Source organism: Coenobita brevimanus, chromosome 16 (genome assembly GCF_032717465.1).
Source record: "Coenobita brevimanus isolate Jiangsu-jjx chromosome 16, ASM3271746v2, whole genome shotgun sequence".
Classification (NCBI taxonomy): domain Eukaryota; kingdom Metazoa; phylum Arthropoda; class Malacostraca; order Decapoda; family Coenobitidae; genus Coenobita; species Coenobita brevimanus.
Genome location: NC_136969.1, coordinates 27,363,961 through 27,383,520, shown reverse-complemented (window position 1 = coordinate 27,383,520; position 19,560 = coordinate 27,363,961). Strand labels below are relative to the sequence as shown.

The following is a 19,560-nucleotide window of genomic DNA, read 5'->3' as shown; positions in this document are numbered from 1 at the left end:
ACATCTATCCATCATCCAACCCTTCACTGCCCCATCAGGCGAATACAAGACCAGGGTTGGGCTACTCAGTACATATATTTAAGGCAAGATGAACCAGACAATTGCTCCTCTGCTCCTCAGAGGTATAATGTGAGCAACAGACCCCAACCTTACCTCAGACTTTAGTCCTTAATGGATACATCTGGCTGAAGCACCTCACCTTACTACATCACCAAGCATCATAACCACTGGTAATATAAACCTCACCAACTTATTTCCTGTGCTAGTCATTTCCTGTCATTATTGGCCATTTCCCATTAACTTTTTGGCTGTGAAATATCTACCTTGCATTTCATTTTAGCTGATGGCTACCGATTGTATTGTGCTCTAGACAAACCAACGGCACCAAAACTGTTAACACCATCATGATTAAGGTTATGTCCAAGAATAAATCCTTTTATTTCAATTTAAACAGATGATTTTTAGGCAGCTCAAAAATCACAGCCGCCAAAATATTACCTGTACTACTTTCCCTCATATGGAAATACTTAGCAAGTGACAATTAGGGTAACACCAATAATCTTAATCAGCACAGCAAAATTCTAGCTGTGAAAGGGTTAACAAGTAGCTTTTACCCAGTTACCTGCCAGGGATTTACTTCTGCTTTGTGAAATAATTTGTCGATCGCCAGAATAAATGCTGAAATGCCTCTGTTGTCCTGAAAAGAGTAATTATCCTAAAAACCTTTATCTTTGCTATTTTCTTCTTCCACTGTTATCCACCCAACCATCAGTCCTGCCTTTGCTACTGGCAGTTTTATTTTGATGCTACAAACCATGGTCCTACCTTAAATTTCGGCCTAATATATTTCCTCACTTCAGCTGTCACAGTCATCATCATCATCATATCATCTGTTTCCCCACATAAGATGAAGTGATGGTTCTTCAGTTATGAAGTTCAATGTTATACCATACACTTACCCATATCAGTGAAACAGGCAACTGTTGACACTCACCCTTATTGTTAACATTTCTCCTTAAACGACCTCATCAAACCATTTATCTATCCACCTACCCAACCATCCATCCATTCTTCTCACAACAACCTTCCTTCAACCAACCCATTACTCCATCCAACCACTAATGTATCTCATCCAACCATCTCATAACAACTTTCCTTCAACCACCTCACTACCACATCAAACCTTTTATCTATTCACTCACCCAACTAACCACCCATCCATCCTCCTCATAACAACCTTCCTTTAACAATTTCATAGACCATCCGCCTTCTGAAGTATGGCATGTCCTCTTGTCCAAATGTGAAGCGGGCACCCCTTGACAAATACTCCGCGAACTTGCATGTAAACATCCCACAGTCTGACCCGTTCATTTGTTGTGGGATGTTCTGTAGAAAGAGTAACAGTGGAGATGGATAAAACTGGCTCACATATAGGAGGCTCAAACTCCTATGACTCACTTTCAGCTGAATAAAATAATTTAGTGTTATCCTATGTGGTACAGAGTGATAAGAGCTGTCCTGATAATGCAAGGTTAGAGGATACCCTGGTGAATAAGTAAAAGTGGGAGAAGTTCCATTTGTTGAGGATTATGTTGTTAAATGAGTAACACATGTGATTTGTTCATTTATTGTCACATACCCTACTGAATGGGAACCTATAAGAACGAAACCAGTGGAAGTGGATGATGAGAGAGGGACGGGAAGTATATGGAACAACAGAGTGTAAGAGATGAGTGCATGGCAAGGGTGTGAAAAGGTGAGGGCAAGGGTGTGAAAAGTTGAGGGCAAGCCAAAGTTGTGAAAAGCAAAAGGAGGAGTTAGAGGGAGAAAGAGACGAAGGAGAGGGAGGGGTGGAGAGAGAACGGGAAGGGGAAAAGGTGAGAGAGAGAGAGAGAGAGAGAGAGGGGAACAGGAAGGGGAGTACGGAGAGGGGAGGGAAGGGAGATACAGTACAAGGATGAGATAAAGGTATGAAGTCTAAGGCCACAGACACATAAGGGAAGATTGGAAGCTAGATATTCAAAAGGAATAGAAGATTCCGAATGACTCCTCATACAGTCTGCATTCAAAATCATGAGGAAGTATTTATAAGGGATCTTAATCAAATTACAAAATAAGAAGCAGTACTGTTTTCTGTATTTCACCACTTTAATATGCAGTCTGATTTTACTGCGAGGTGTTGGGTGGCTGTAAGAGTAATGGAAACAAAAAAATAAACTAGAAATCTTATATACAACTAACACTTAGGACAGTTAATAAACAAGGTCCCTAGTGCCTCTTGCATCTGTATCCAGTTTTGAAATCAGGGTCGTATTACACGTAACTGAGTTAGTTCCATAACACTACTTCCTCAATGATTTACTCTGCACAAAACACCTCAATATCCTATTATATGTTACTGATTCAACCTATGTCAATATTAAAATATCAAGAATATACATGAGAATGCTGAAGTGTAAAATGATGATAAATTGCTGAGGAAAAGGAGCAAAGAAGCCTAACATGTGACTTATAGTATGGCCCTTAGCCTGGTGAATCCACAGCAACAAACACTGGTGACTTTATCTGACCACATATTAGTGTTGTCAGAGTCTGATTCACAAGGCTGATTTTCAATGCCCATGTTCTTTTTCTGATGGCCTCATATAATAGCGCAGAAAATCAATTAAAGAATAAGCTTTCAGACAGATAGACAGACATAGATAAATGCTGATAGATACATACAGCAGACAGATAGACAGATATATAAACAGATATAGAGGTATCAGGTATGTAAACTGTTGTCCAAATTTGCATAAAAATACTGTAAATTTAGTTAAATAAATTTTTAGGAACACAGAAAGATAAATAAATAAAAATACAGTAGGAAGTTATTAATATGCACAGTAGGCTTTAGAAGTTGCTAAGACTGAATAAGTGTACTGGTGGGTGAGAGTGTGACCTAGAGACCGCTTTACCCAGTGTCACATGGCTGGCTGACTAACCCACACTTTCACTGCTCACCCACCCTCTTTCACTGATCACCCACCCTCCTCATGTCCCAGACTTCCCTTCTCACCCCTGTCATGTCCACTGCATCAGTCCTCACATGCCCTGCACACAACTGCCTTACTGAACATTACTGTCTCATGTCCTACCCATGTTCCCCATCATACATTTAGCCTTGAATACTCTGCCCCCCTAATCCCATTCTCTCTCCCTCCCCTTGTTGACTGTCTGTCTGTCTGTCTCTCTCTCTCTGCCCCTCTCACTCTCTCCAGTAACCTGAATATGAAAAGAATTACCATCTGTGTCTAATTCTGGTGACATATCTACTGGTATCCAAAATTACCTATAAACTACCTTGAGTAATACACTACTCCATCAACTGTCTAATGACATTTATAATTATATACTGCATCTATCAACCATCAGTGGTGATACAAATATTACTAACCAATTTCTTGTAAAAAATACTGTATACTGTACAGTATATACGTAATTACAATCATCCACATCATTATCCACTTTCCTCTGATCATTATCATCATGAATCTAATTCCTTCTTACAGATGCAGTGAGGCAGGGTCTTGCAACAAGGAGAGAGTAAGCATAAAAGTAGGAGAGCTATCAGTAGCATACTGTATAATGCACCCCTCTGTGGGGACAGGAATCAAAGGAGAAAGTGCATCTCTGAAACATTTTCCTCCCTTCTTGTGGTGTTCAAGGTGTCAGGCTGCTTATGGCACATGTTGCGATGTTTAAATTTTCATATTAATATTCAGGTCATGCTTTATTCAATCAAATGGTGTCTAATATAAGCAGAGAGTCATGTTTTATCAATATACAGTATTCAATATATCGCTTTGATGAACATACTGTAAATAATCACCATATTACAGTGTTTGATATTTTGCTATCCAGATGTCATAATAATCCATCCTTCCATTGTCCTAACCCTTACTGCCCTATTAGGAGCATAAGGACCACGTGTAGGCAACTCAGTCAAGACATTTAAGGTGAGTGATCGGCTACCATTCCATGAGTGGCATTATGTGGACATTAAACAACAACCAGTTCTAAGGTCAGTTAAGGATGCTCCCTAGCACCTCTTCCTTAGCAATTTATTTTTGGATACAGCTAGTTAATATCAATTTGTACATTATGCTGAGTATCATGGTATTTGAATGATTTAAATGACACAAGAGAACAGTAGGGAGTAATAGACAAAATAAATGATTTACAAAGATATGTTAGGGAACATCCTTACCTGATGAGAATACGAGCCTAAGACTTAAACCCTAATAAGCCATCCAGCCAAAGCACCAAAAATAATTTAATTGATGCGAAATGCCCCACCTCATCCTTAGGTAGGAAAATAGCTAGGATGACGATGATGAAAACAGATGGCAGTAAGTCACAAATGGTTGTTACAAACTCTCCTCTCATCTTACCTTCATATGGTCTAGTTTCCAGCCATTGGTGTTATAGGATGTACTCTTCTTGTCCAGGTGTTCTGATTCCAGGTACTCTATCAAGGTCTGTGAGGAAGGAGAATACATTATGAAAACAAGAAAAAGATAAAGAAGAAAAATTAACATGTCAGAATATACAGTTTTGTACTGTGTAAGTAAGCTAATGATTCTTCCAGCCCAAGATCACAACTTAGTAATCTCTTGTACATTAATGTATATAATTTTAAATCTGTACTGATATAGTTTACTGTCAATAAAATGCACAGGGATACTCAGGTACACTGGGTGATGTAAACTCTGAAGGAAGAAGTGTTATGAAATCTTGAAAGCCACTTAGAATATGAACTGATGGCTTATTACTGTATTACCTCAAGACAGTGCTGGTTGTGGCCAAGCATGGAGTCATAGTAGCGGACGGCTCTGGTCTTGAAATCCATTGTGGCCAAACACCAATGCATCCCCAGGTGAACAGGAACCAACAGTAAGTCATATTTGAATACATCGACCTGAGAGGAGAAACATCAGAGAAGGAAAGTGTTATAAATATCATCATCATATCCACTTCAGAGAAGGAAGGTGTTATAATTATCATCATCACATCCACCTCCAACATTTCATCACTATGGAAGGAAAGCGTTAACCTGTTCAGTGACTATACTGTACTTTGTCTGCAATGAAAGGGACTTTGGAAAAAACAAGTCAATGCTTCACCTTCTTAGTCCATCGTCTTACAGCTGTATATCCATTCTTGACCAGCTTAGGGTAGAAAAAGGTATTGAAGGCGTACACACTCATGTAGTTGTCTGTACCACCACGCTCCATTATTAGGTTCATGTAGAAGTTGATCACCTGATAAAAAAAATGGAAGGTGCTGTGAGATAACCAAATCCATACACAAATGCTGCTGTAAACTGGGGGAACTAGCAAACTCAAAAGATTTAAATTTTATTTTTATTTTATTTTTATTTACTGAGGACTAATAGAAAAAATGTAAAAATGGTGACTTATACAGTTTCCCTTTGTTTCTCAACTGGCTAATTCTCTTGTAGGCCTATTGCAGGGATGGTTCTGTCAGTGCGTATCCTGCATGATTTTCTACTCCCCATAACCCTTTCCAAGCTTTCCAATCTTTGCATTCCTACATCCATCTACTGCAAGGCTGATAAGGACTAACATGAGGTAGCCAAAACAGCTGCATTCCTCTCAAACTAAGCTATCCCTACAACATGCAAGATATTCAAGAGCTGGGGTGCAATATTTAGATAACCCTGCATAAGCAAATTAAATTCCATTATAAAGTACAGAAATTCAGTCACCCACACATTTCAGGCTGTTTTGCTTTGTGTAATTCTTATGTGCCTGCTTACCTCATCATTAAGCCAGTGGAGTCCAGCCAGGGTGGAGATGTCATGGCGTGTGATCTGGATGTTAAACCTCTCCACCAACACTTCACTCCCAGGGGTTGGGTTCAGTGCATCCTCAATTAAATCCTGTGGCAACAAACGTCTTTATGGATGTATTAAGGGTCTAGTTATAATGAAGCTGGAGTGAGACAGAGGCCTGTGTTCTAGCTGGCACAGGAGACTTCACATTAGCTATCTCTTCCTTAGTGGTTTACTCCGCACCTAACACCTACATATCCTCAAGTAAGTTACCGATGAAAACTTTGGTGATGCTAAAGCCAAATAAACAGCATACAAGGGAATGTCAAGGTGTAATATTCTTTATCCCCTGAATGGCGGCTTCTCTTTGGAATCTGCTTCCCTAGATTAGTTCCCCCAAACTTCAACCCACAACAGTTCAAGTCCAACTGTTACAGACTTTTTATGAATGGAGGATACCTGTGGTTTGGTGTATGGATTTTTTAGATGTAATTTGTTTTTCCTTTCTCTATTCCAGTGTAAAATAAATATATAAATAAACTACCAATGAAGAGGTGCTACAAAGGCTCCAAGGTCAATGTAATATTGCCCATATTTTGATGCCAGGGTGTAAGTTAGAACATACTGTTTCATAAGGCCACACTCCCCTAGGCATTACATTCCTCACTGTCACCTACATTATTTATGGCACTGAAAAAGGGTGCTCAGAATGTTGCCCAATGAAATACAGTTTTCAACTTTTACCTTGACCTACATGATGGAACAACTGGTGTCAAAACACTGCATAAAGTAATGTGATTACTGAATACTGAAAAGATCTTTCTTGTTTCTTAAATTGTGAAGTTCACAGAAATAAATCATCAATGCTTGAAGAAGGAGAAATAAAGGTTCACCTCCATATCCGGTGTGAGTTCCACCAAGGCCTCATCATCCACTGCCTCCACCACCTTGGCAGGGTGTGTGAGATCCAGGTGTTTGAGGCTGCGAGACAAGTGGTCATTGAGGGAAGCATCCTTTCTCCGTCTCTCCTCGATCCCACCAATCAGACTTTCCTTACTAGCTGCCTCACGCTCAGCCTTGCGGGACTTCTCATCATATCTCTTCTGACTGTGTGTAAGAAGTTGAATTATGAGAAATGTATGAAGTTTAAAGCCTGTTTTATGACATATTCAACATTAATATAATAAAAGCAGAGACACTGCTACAACTAAACCTATCTAATTATTTAAATCTAAATATTTAAAAAATTGTACTGTAAAGGAAGTGACAGTACTACAACTTAACCTGTCTAATTACTTAAATCTCAGCATAAAAAGGGCACTAGTACTACAAAAGTACAACATCAAGTTTGTAATGAGCAGAAAATTGTTTTATTTTTTTACCCCCTGAAGAAGATAATGTATTATTAATTCTTGTCGTTCCTGGTAGTAGCAATGTTATTGAACTATGAGGAGACTTTTTGCAGTGACAAGGTTAACTGAGTCCATATCCAACAGTTCGAATTTAAAAAATTTCTCCAAAGCTCAAGCAGTGTCTGAAAGTAACAAGAACAAAAAGAGAGGCCATTTGATTGTAGTGGTTAACATAATTAGAGGGATATGTTCATGTGGTGGCATCAATCTAATCAGGTGGTTCAACTGCTCGGTTATTCAAACGTTCCTCAGCTATTTCCTTATTCCCCAAAAGGAGGATGGTGAACTGCAGAAGGGCAATTTAAGCCTGTAGACCACTAGGTTCACATTTCAGATAAACCCTGGGCTACAACTACTACTGTACTATTATTATGACTACAATACATTGTAACAAGCAAAATTATTAACCCACTTAACACTTACAGATCCTTAAGCCAATCAATGCGGTAGTACGGGATGTCCTGCAGTCGCTTTTCAAGAGTACTGGAGGGGGGGCTGTGTGAAACTTCACATATTACTTCAATGTCTTCTTTCTCGGACTCTGGGGGAAGCAAAAAAATAAAATAATAAAATAAAATAATATAAAATAAAATAAATAAATAAAATCTATCCATCCATCCATGATCGAATCCTACATTGCCCCATGAGGAGGGCTAGGCATGTTAGTCCTGACATTTGAGATGAGAGTGACCAGCCTCACTCATCCCTGAGTGGCATTACGTAAGCAGTAAACCCCAACCACCCTTTGGATATAAACCTTCATCAGCTCAATCCGACTGGAGCACTGTAATTACCCACTAAACCACCAGGCCCCATAATTTGGTTATATGGTTACCACCCAGCATAGTAAATGGTTTCCTGGTGTACAGGAAACCATTTGGCTTGTCACTCAGTGTAGAGTCACCCATAGGCAGAAGGAAGAGGAAAGAATAAAGGAAAGAAAGACAGAGGAGGGAGTGTAAAGTCACCCGTAGACAGAGGGACGAAGAAAGAACGATGGAAAGAAAGACAGAAGAGGAAGGACCGAACGAAGGAAGGAGAGGAAAGGGCGGACACCTGAGAGCAGCACTACATTGAGTGGGTAGATGGTGAACACCACCCACCTACCACAGTTAATAAAAAATAAATTAATGCTGAATCAGTAGTATGTGAGGAATAAGAAGAAAAAGGTTTAAAATTAATACGATACTATCACAATTGGTAGTAGGTGGGGGTGCTCACCATCCACTCACTTAATGTAGTGCTGCTCTTGGGTGTCTGCCCTTTCCTCTCTTCCTTTCTTTTTTCCTTCCTTCCTATTCTGTCTTTATTTCCTTAATTCTTTCCTCCTCCTCCTGCCTACAGGTGACTTTATGCTCCCTCTTCTGTCTTTCTTTCCTTCATTCTTTCATCTTCCTTCTGCCTATGGGTGACTCTACACTGAGTGACAAGCTAAATGATTTTCTGTACAACAGGAAATCATTTAATATGCTGAGTGGTAACCATATAACCACATTATGGGGCCTGGTGGTCTAGTGTATAATTAAGATGCTCCAATCAGATTGAGCCTGTGCAGGTTTATAACCAAGGGATGGCTGGAGTTTACTGCTCACGTAATGCCACTCAAGAAGGAGTGAGGCCGGCCCTCTCATCTTAAATGTCAGGACCAACTTGCCTAGCCCTGGGCTCCTGCACTCCTCATGGGGCAACATAAGATTGGATGATGATGACTATCACAATGTCTTCTTTCTTGGATTAGGGGAAATGTGAAGTAGAAGGCTTAAGACTGCTGCCTAACAAGCCCACAATGATCATAATGGCAATCAGTTTTTGCCTGGTCCTACTTTAGTCATCTATCTAATGATCTATCTATATCACTTTACCTATCTACATATCTATCTATTCCACCCGTAGCTTGATGCTCTAAGCCTGGAGAGGGTGGCGATGAACTGCCTAAATGTTACCTTTTCATCAGGCCACCCTTCCTCCAACTCACATTACCCTGTATATGAAGTATTTTTACAACAGATGTAATGAAACAATACCTTTCGAGCTGGCCAGGCTCGGGCTGCTTCTCTCAGAGCCCGATAAGTCAATCACTGGTATGGTTGGCTTTTCACTCTCTGAAGACCCATGCCTTAAAAAAAAAAATAATGATAAATAATAATAATAATAATAATTAAAAAAAAAAGAAATGGTTAATGTCACACCTACTGCATATATATGTGGCAATTCAACACCAAATTCTTGTCTAAAAATAGGGTCCCTAATCCTGACACTTTTACCAGCAGCTATATACAATCAAACAATCAACATCCTCCTCCTCCTCCTCCTCCTCATCATCATCATCATCATCATCATCATCATCATCATCCAGGCCTTTAAACCCAACGATGGGGTAAGGTTGGGTCCAGCAACACGAGAAGATAAAGTATGGAATTGGGAAAACTTATCATCACCATGAAGTGTGAAAAAGGCCAATCACTCATATACCTCTTATATCTCATAATTCTGCCTCTACCTCACAAAACATGTCCCTAGACATTTTTCAAAATCTTACTTTACTCTGACTATCAGGTTTTTTCTTGCTCTCTGAACCCCACCTCACCCCATACTTAGGCAGGAAAAGACGGGTGTATAATGATTTTATTTACTTCACTTTACAGATGCACTTCACATACACCTGCTTGAGAGAGCAAATTCATTAAGTATTATGCTCAAAAAGGGGTGCTAAGCCACTGTCACATGTTAATTCACATATAATTCATCTCATCAACTCAATCTCTGGTCAACTTGCTAGCCTCATCAACTTCCTTACCTCACTTCTTGCACAAACATTCACCATATTCATCCACCTCCTTTTATGCCTAACACACTTCCTCCCAACTTCAAACTCACTCAAATATAGGCTACCCTTTTCACCACCCTATCTACAATCAGTTTCTTTATTTGGCCTCAGTATCTGTCAGCATCTATATCATTTCAAACATGGTCCACTGCCAGATCAAACCTCTTCTTAGGGAGAGTGGTAGCTATAACTAACCCTTTCCCTTTCTGGCAAAGTACAAATGGAGAAAGTTTACCTGTAAAAGGAGTGATGCATGTGAAAAGCTGAAGTGCTATACTTCCTATGTTTTGATATACCTGTGTCATGTCTATATACATTATAGGTAGAAGAAACAGGATGCAGTAACATACAAGCATATCAAAGAATATGGTTAGGGCATACAGTCCGTTCCCAGATGAGTAACTATGAGGTGTTTACAAAGTCTTGATGGGTGTACAAATATTTCATCATCATCATCCGGATCTCCTTTCCCACCCAAGGGCAGGGTGAGGATAATGTGTGTAAACAACTAATCATAGTGAGGTTCAGTATTACAGTTATGTTAACCGTTAACAACACTTAAAGAGCTAATACTAGTACACTTACTTTCTACTTTTAATTGAAAGAGGACTCGACTGTTCATTTCCACTTTGCAAAAAGGAGAGTGGCGAATCTGGACCTTGGGATTTTGTGACTGGACTGGATTCTGATTGATGCTGCCTGTTCTTGGACTCAACCTGCTGCTGCTGCTTATTATACTTGGTCTCAAGTTGTTGCTGTTTATATTTGGTCCAAGATGGGTTCAGGCGTGACACTGTGATGAGATCGGTAGAGGAACTCGTACTACTGCAAAAGCAAAGGGGTCATCAAAGTGGTCCATCCCATCTCTTATACTGCATATTAATTACTGTAAAAGTAATGGGATCATCAGTGGTCCACCTCATCTCTTATAATGTACGGTAATATATATCAACTACCATAAAAGAAAAATAGGCCATCAGAATGGTCCTACCATCTTTTACTCTGCATATCAATATCTCAACATTTATGAACATTTAAAATGTGTGCTTGTACATTATTAATCTAATCAGCTTGAGCATTTTTTAAACTGCATTCTGAATAACACAACTAGGTAAAATATCCCCTTCAGCATCTACAATTCTAATGATATTCTGGCAACAGCATGGCAGTTAAGTTCAGCATAAGAGCAAAGTCCCCAAGGTACAGGAGGTGAACTACAGATCTGAAAGGTCAAGACATCCAGCCTTTCTGAATTTGTACATGGACTGTTCTAAATAAACAGTGATATGTTCAATGACATACCTAACAAACAACAGAATAATATGCCAGTAACCTAAAGATGAGGGGCAAATGGACTTCATTAACCCCTACACCGCGGGCTTGTTTACCAATAACTTGCGTGTGCCGCGGGGTTATTTGGGCTCCGACAGACTCTCAAAAAATATTTGCCAAAAATCAGTTATTAGTCCTAGAATAATAAAATTACATATGCTTATGGCACATACCTTCAGCTTTCTTCTGGAATGATTGTTGAGCCTTCGTCGGTTACCGTAGGACTTGTGGAGACCTCTGAAGTTGGGTAACGAAGTCTCCACTTTACACTTCCCGACAACCCGTAATATGATTACCACAGCCAGATACAAACACTATAAACACTATTCTACAATTTCCAAGTAGTTTGGGATCCATACTAAAAAAAAAAACCCATTGTGAAAGCAATGGAAATTACGAGCTGCCTGATCGTCGCACTGGCACTAGTTCGCTCATGGTAGTCTGTCATTTATTATTCATAAAACCCCTCACACTTTATATTTCTATTACTATATAACACTTATATATATCTACAGTCTTTATCCATAAGTTTCCTTCAGTAGTATTAGTTTATTGTCATTGTAGGGATTCAATTTCTTTCAGTAAAATACGTAGCATTCACTTTCTCATCTTGTATACTGGCATTGAGAGTGAATGTCACTTTCATCTTCACTCTCATAACTCATAGCATTCAGACATGCTAGAGTGAAACTTTCACTTTCATTACTCCTAGTATATACTCGTATTCTTATAATACTACTCATTTACATTTCTATTTACGTTCTCTATTTTATTTACGTTATTTACATTTCTATTTTATTTACACTGTGTTGTGCACTGTCACTTGAAATAACTTATAAAACTATTTTCCATTGTTCACGTATATTTACATTCATTACTTTCACTTGCTGTTTACACATTATTTACACATTATTTACAATTCCACTTGCACTGTTTTACTCAATAGAAAGATCGTAGTCACTCTTTTATCAATTGTCAGCCCTTTACCTCTTTCCACACGAGGTTTAGTAGGGGGTAAAGGTCACAGAACCATTTGCATGGGGGTGAAAAAAAGGCCTTGAAGTCAGCAAGTTGAAACATACGTCCTCTCACTTCGGAAGATGAGACTACACTGATAACGCAGGGGCAGCCTAGAGGCCTGCTTTAGGGGTTATTCAGAGTTACCAATATTACTTCTTGAAACAGCTAAGTCTAGCACTGATATGATTGGCAGGAAATCTAGACAATACATTATAAATTTGGTAGTTCCAGGTGAATGTAAATATTCTCCCTTCCCTCCTTACATTTATATTTATTACGAAAATAGATTAGAGGCCTACTTAGGAGATATATAATCAGAGCTACCAATGTTAAATCTTGAAACAGCTTTGTGTAGCACTGATATGATTGGCAGGAAATCTAGACAATACATTATAAATTAGGTGGTTCCAGGTGAATGTAAATATCACTTAGGGTTCTCCCTTCTCTCCTTACATGTATATTTATTACGAAAATAGATTATACAGCATATTTCAAGGGGAAAAAAACAGCGAAAATTAGCGAACGAGTGCACGTGAGGTGTTGTCAGGTGATAATTAGCCAATTCCAGGTGTATGGCACTCTCACTTACCTGATTTCTTTCTTGTATATATTATTTGGTATAAGAATACGACATAGGGCTTATTTCAATGGATGAAATCAGTGAAAAATTCCAGGGAAGATTTACTTAGCGTAGCATGGCCGGGAAGGCGAGAGCATAGGGTAATGGAGGGGGGGTAGGGAGGGGAGTCAAGAACGGGGAGAAATGGCTAAATTGTCAACAATGGATGGGAGTACAGATGAGATTAGGAGTGCTGACTAGTGTTGGACATTGTCAGTACTGATAGATGATACAAGCCCCCACTTGAAAGCCCGGGTGAATTCAAAATAACACAGAATCACAAAAGCGACGCCCCGCGGTATGATCCCTTGCTCCCAAGCGTCACGAAAGTGACGCCCCGCGGTTAAGGGGTTAAAAGTATGAAAAATCAGCTTTTCCCCGTACACTGACAAATAATGTTAGCACTTTCACCACTGCCATCACTACACTCACCCATTGGTGAGAGAGTTTGGAGTTGAAGGAGACTTATATACACCATGTGATGCGGGAAGGACACTGGATTTTGTGAACTGCTGCAACAGCTGCTGGTAACGCATCTTGTCCTCAAATCGGAAACTCTGAAATTGGATCGTTCATAGTCTGAATTATTTATGACAGATACAGAAACAACCAATCCTTTATTATATGAAATAAAGTCAGATAAAGTACAGATTCTCAAATTAAAAAATCTCCTTTCCAAAATATTTTAAAAATGAAATAGAAGGTGCTGTAATCACCCATCCTCAGACAATCAATAAGAACTGTACTGGTATCTGATCTTCTTCTTCTTCTTCTTTTTTGACAAGCCTTAGAACAGACGATAAATCTGCAATACATGTACTTACTTGTATTTACTGTTATAATTTATTTTATGCTCTCAGGCATGTTCACAAAAAACCTTCACCTTCAAGTAACCACTGACTGTGTGAGGCACATAATATTAATAGTTCAACATTCCTCTAATGAATGGAAAAATATCTTGGAATGTGAAATGTGAAAGGTTTTGAAACCGGCCTTTTGGATCAAAAATTGTGTACTGTACTAGGAATCAGCTATACTGACCTCCTGAGCACAGGAACTTCCCCGGCCTGAGAAGAGAGAGTTGGTAGGTCGACGCTTGACTATGCCTGGCGGTTTATAATGGCTACTAATGGGGTTCTTGCTTACCACCTCGCTTCGTCTACGCAGGCTCAATGGTTTTTGTGAACTCTTGACTATGCCTGAAATAATGGCAAGTGTTAATACAACCTCCGTATCCTCATCATCATCATCTACTGTACTCTGACCCATGCGTCACATATCAGCAGTTGAGTACAGTAAAAGCAAATGGTACAAAGGAATTTTGTATTAAAATTATAAAATAGGAAGTTTCCCTCATTACTGACAGGGGTCATGTTCCTAGGATGCTGCTGAAATGCAAATCCTATCAATATCAATATTCTGATGGTCGCCTTTATATACCAGCAATCATTATATACCAGTAATTCCTATGCAATATTTTATGCTAACGTGATTTTTAATTTGGCTTATTAAAAATGAGTTTCCCTTATTCACAGGCTACCATTCCACCACTCAACTATCTCATTCATACTGAATACTGTTCAGCTACAAACACTAAGAATACTGTACACTGTACTGTATTGTTATTTATTCCAGATGAGAGAGATCTGTAGATGGAAATGAGTAGAGGTGAAAGTTGGCGACTACATACATACATACACTAACAAAAAAAAGTCTGTCACTGCTTGGTGCATACAGTATTTAGGTAAACATTTAATTGTTTTCTAAAGAACGAGCTACAGTCACTAACAATATTATGTTATCTATTAAGTGAGAGTACGATGCATAGATGGAATTGAGTAAAGTCCAAAGCAGGTGACTGGTGGGTTGGCAAGACAATGCTTCCAGTGCCTGCTATGAAAATAAATAATTTCCAACCAGAAAAAAAAAAAAAAAGTCTATAATCGAAACTGTCGAAAACAATCCTACCGATAACAAGGAAGTACTGTCCTGTACTACCATAAATGATACCACTGTAAGATAAATTACAATGTAGGACACCTATAAATATCAACACTACACATGCCAGAAGGAAAATGTCACCCTAATCATCATCATTCCAGCCTCTTTCTCCCACCTAAGGATGGGGTTAGGCTGCATCCAGAGAGCAAGGAAAGAGACAGCACAACAGTAGGTGAGCTTTCAATAACATCTAAAGAACTGGATAACATGCACATTCAACAAACAATTAAAATAAAAACACTGACTAGATTCACGACTTCTGTGCTGGACTGGTTGATCAACAGTGAGGTCAATGGTGGGAGTGAAGCGGAAGGAAGCGTCAATTCCTGACGTTGGGACGACAGAAGAAGTGGGTTGGAGGGGAACCCGAGGTAGGGAGGGTCTCCGTCTGGGCTGCTCATCTCTTCTCCGACGTCTTGACAAGTCCCCACCCTTCACAACTTCCATAAACTGCACCTCGTCCTATAGGTCGAAGAACAGTAGTAGCAGTGGTAACACACTTGTTTTTCTCTACCTTGGCCTGAAACAGCCATCTCTCTAATCCAAGAGCTGAACTGTTACAGTACAATACATAAACATTAGAATTTGATGCTAGTCTTGAAAAACTGCTATTAAAAATGTAAAACCATATTACTGTCTTTTTCTGGCACTAAATTTACACAAAACAAGCTGCAAAAGGATGTAAACCAGGGCCACATCAAGGTTCATGTGGTTGTGAATTCAGTGGACTGCTGGCTGAAGTTACCCCTTTCCTGCAGTCCATCCTCCTCCTTCTGGGAGATAAGGACAAACCTAGGAGATGCTCGTAAGTTGTAATCAGGCAACAGGGGCATCCAGTTATATTAGTGCCACCACATGAAGGCATCCCTCTCCAGCAGCCTACAAAAACACAGTAGAACCTTGATAACCTGGCATTCACTAAGCTGTAATGGCTATGCTCTTAGAATCTTTTCAAGATAAGATGAAATACAGTAACACTTCATTATATGTTACCTTTTCTGCCATTCATTTTTGCTATTATGTTCACAGTAATTTACAAAAACACTGCCTTTTTAAAGTTTAGCTGCTACCTATAAAAGTGATCCGCCAATGATCCCTAACTTACACTATCAGTTGTATGGGATAAGAAGTGATATAATGGAACATACAAACTTTATTTAATGAGAAATTAGAGTATTGTACCTGTATTTTGACATACAAAAGAGTATTTGCATTTTGAAATATAACTGCCCAGCTAGGTCAGGAGACGTCACCTACCACACGGTACCTTTGTATGTTAACATATAAAAGAATATTTGCACTTTGAAATATACTAGTAATTGTCCAGCTAGGTCAGGAGATGTCACCTACCATATGGTACCTTTGTCACCTACTACAATGTCTACAAAGTGTCAATCCTCACCTGCAGTGCTGAAAAAATACTGCACAGTATTAATTTGTCAAAATCAGTAAGAGCCTCTCAAAATATTCGGGTTAATATTATTATTATTATTTTTTTTTAATCGTGGTAGGAGTTAAAAATGGGAAAAATACTTTGATATGTCAGAAATCTGACAAGTTGTAATGGCCAGAGTCCCATATGTTTTGATTTACTGTGATACAGTACATACTTTACTTACATCATCCAGCTGTGAGTCAGGGAAGGAGTGGACAAGAGAGGGATCAGCTCGGGTGAATGCCTGGGGACTGACTTCTCCCCTAACATACTCCTCTGGACTCACCATCAACTCGCCCAGGCTCCCACCACCCATCCTTATTCGTGCCTGAGATCCATACTGGGGGGAATACTGCTGTTAATAATTAAAGCAAGAAAGGGATATTGTCATCACCATCACTATCATCACTACTATTATTATCGATACCCTCATCATAGCCATCTTTATCACCATCATCCTTTCCACCATCATTATTATCATTATAACCATCATTATCATCCTCATCACCATCATTAGCATCACACTGAACCCCATAATCATCAGCAGTATTATCATCAAAATGAAAAGGTAAACACTTGCTCTACTCACAGCCAGAACCCCAATATCAGCTGGTGGCTCCCTTCTTCTTGGGGACATAAAGTTTGAGATCCAATTGTACAAGCCCGTCATCCCGTCTAAAAGGTCAATGAACTTACTCTTATCTGCAAGGAGGGGACGTATGAGTGTATGAGTGAGAGAGATACCTGGCATGCCTACTCTTGTTGTTGTTGCTGTGGCCCCAGGTTCAACTGGATGTGAACCCAGAGAACTGCAGGCTGAAGTTTGCTTCTGCAGTTCAACGTCATTCTTTAGGGGAATAGGGAGGGAACTGAGGGACATTACTACTGCATAACTAGGCAATTAGGTCACCTGGTTATTTCAGTGCCACCATATGAAAGTGTTCAACACCATGTATACTGAACGGGAGCTAATACCATAATATGTATACTGAATAGAAACAAACACCATACTATGTAAACTGAATGGGAGCAAATATTATACTACAATGGCTATATATAATGAATGGGAACAAATACCACAATACGAGTGTATTCAATGGGAGCAAATACAGTACTGTAATACGCACCTATACTGAATGGGATCAGACACCAAAATAACCTATCATAAATAAATAAATGTCCTAACAAACAACTGTCAATGCATAGTGAATAAGAGCAAATATATGAGTAACACCAATCTTTCATAAAAGTACTAATCTTCTCACAAACAAAAAACTTTCCAAAAACAAACAAGCTTAAGGGTGCTCCAACATTCCTTCAGAACTAGACTTACAAACTACTTTTAATTTCAGACTTTGTAACATGTCCTTCTAACAAACTCTTATATACTAAGTGTTACAGGAATAGTATGCCAAACTTCAAAATCTTATTACTGAGCTAATTTTGAGTACTGTAATAGAACCTACATAATCTGCATCCAATTTTCAACCGTTACAACACTACAATTGTTGATGACTCTGGGCAAAAATGGTGTCTCTCACAGTTCACCTGTATGTATGTATGTGTCTATCTATCTATTGCCAGACGCCTCAATCCCATTTGGGGTGGCCACAGACAAATCGCCTCCAAGTCGCCCTGTCCCCCGCCATTTCACTGCCCTGTTCCCAACTCACACCCCCCTCTCTCATATACCTCTCCACCCCATCCCTCCATCTCATCCTCGGCCTCCCCCTCCCTCTTCCCCCCTCCACCTCACTCACATACACTCTCTTCGTCAGTCTTTCACCCTCCATCCTCTCCACATGGCCAAACCACCTCAGTGTGTTCCTCATAACGCTTCCTATCACATCCACATCAACACCACAATGCTCCTTTATATCCTCATTCGTCAGCCTGTCTCTTCATGTGACTCCACAGGCTCCTCTTAAATAACTCATTTCCACTGCTCTCACTCTTCACTTGTGTCCTTCCAACAACGTCCAAGCTTCACTTCCATACGTTAGAGTTGGTATCACAATACTGTCATGTAGTAACTTTTTCACTTCCATGCTCACTTCCCTGTTTCTTATCACTGCTTTCAAAGAACCAACAACCTTTCTTCCCTGCTGTACCCTTTCAAGTACTTCACCCTCCAAACCTCCATCCTTACTCATCACACTACTCAAGTACTTAAACGTACTCACATTTTCCAATTCCTCACCATCCAACCTCGCTGTACATTCACTGACTTCAACCTCTCTCAAAGACCATCACTTTACTCTTCCCTACATTCACTTTTAGATTCCGTTTCTTACACACTCTCCCAAACTCATCCACCAAGCCTTGCAGCTCCCCTTCGTCTTCACTCAACAACACAGTATCATCTGCAAACAACAGTACAGGGAGTTTCCAAACACTATCCTCTCTCACCAGGGCCACTCCAACATCCACTACCCTACCTTGTACCTCTTTTATTACCCCATCCATGTACAGATTGAACAACCATGGAGACATGACACATCCCTGTTTCAACCCAACTTTCAAAGAGAAAAATTCACTTAGTTTACCATCCACACGCACTGCAGCCTTCACACCATCGTACATGCTCTCCACAGCATTCAACAACTTCCCATCTACTCCATATATTCTTAACACTTTCCACAATCCTTGTCTATCCACCTTATCATATGCTTTCTCCAAATCCATGAAAGCTGCATACAACTTGTTTCCCTTCTCTAGAAACTTTTCCACTAAAGATCTAAGAATGAATATCTGATCTACACAACCTCTTCCCTTCCTAAAGCCTCCCTGTTCTTCATGGAAAAAGTTGAGATACTGTTGCTTCTCCTCTTAAAAACTTTCAGAGATACTGTGTGAACTTGTATGAGACACGTTTATTGAGTTACCATACCGATATTTTTCCAGTCGCATCTACAGAATGTCGTATACAGTACAGTACCAGTACTGCACTTATTCAGACTGAATGACAATGGCATTACTGATTTGTGTAAATTTACTTGAGGCAATTGGCATAAAAATGGTGCAGTATTTCAGTTTCTACCTGTGTTCACCAATGATTTTTATGTAGGCTACTTGGCC

General features: G+C 39.5%; 1 protein-coding gene across 1 annotated transcript; it reads right to left on the bottom strand.

The window, feature by feature from the left end:
- Positions 1 to 1,220: 1,220 nt before the first annotated feature.
- Positions 1,221 to 17,152, bottom strand: LOC145391023 (uncharacterized). Its single transcript, XM_080265756.1, has 14 exons — positions 17,072 to 17,152; positions 16,667 to 16,822; positions 15,293 to 15,509; positions 14,088 to 14,245; positions 13,479 to 13,603; positions 10,661 to 10,900; positions 9,273 to 9,364; positions 7,672 to 7,789; positions 6,730 to 6,943; positions 5,822 to 5,944; positions 5,166 to 5,303; positions 4,823 to 4,960; positions 4,434 to 4,520; positions 1,221 to 1,386 (listed from the first exon to the last, which is right to left on the bottom strand). Exons 1-14 carry the CDS (start codon positions 17,150 to 17,152, stop codon positions 1,228 to 1,230), a joined length of 2,046 nt encoding a protein of 681 aa, XP_080121882.1. The 3' UTR covers positions 1,221 to 1,227.
- Between the last annotated feature and the right edge of the window lie 2,408 nt (positions 17,153 to 19,560).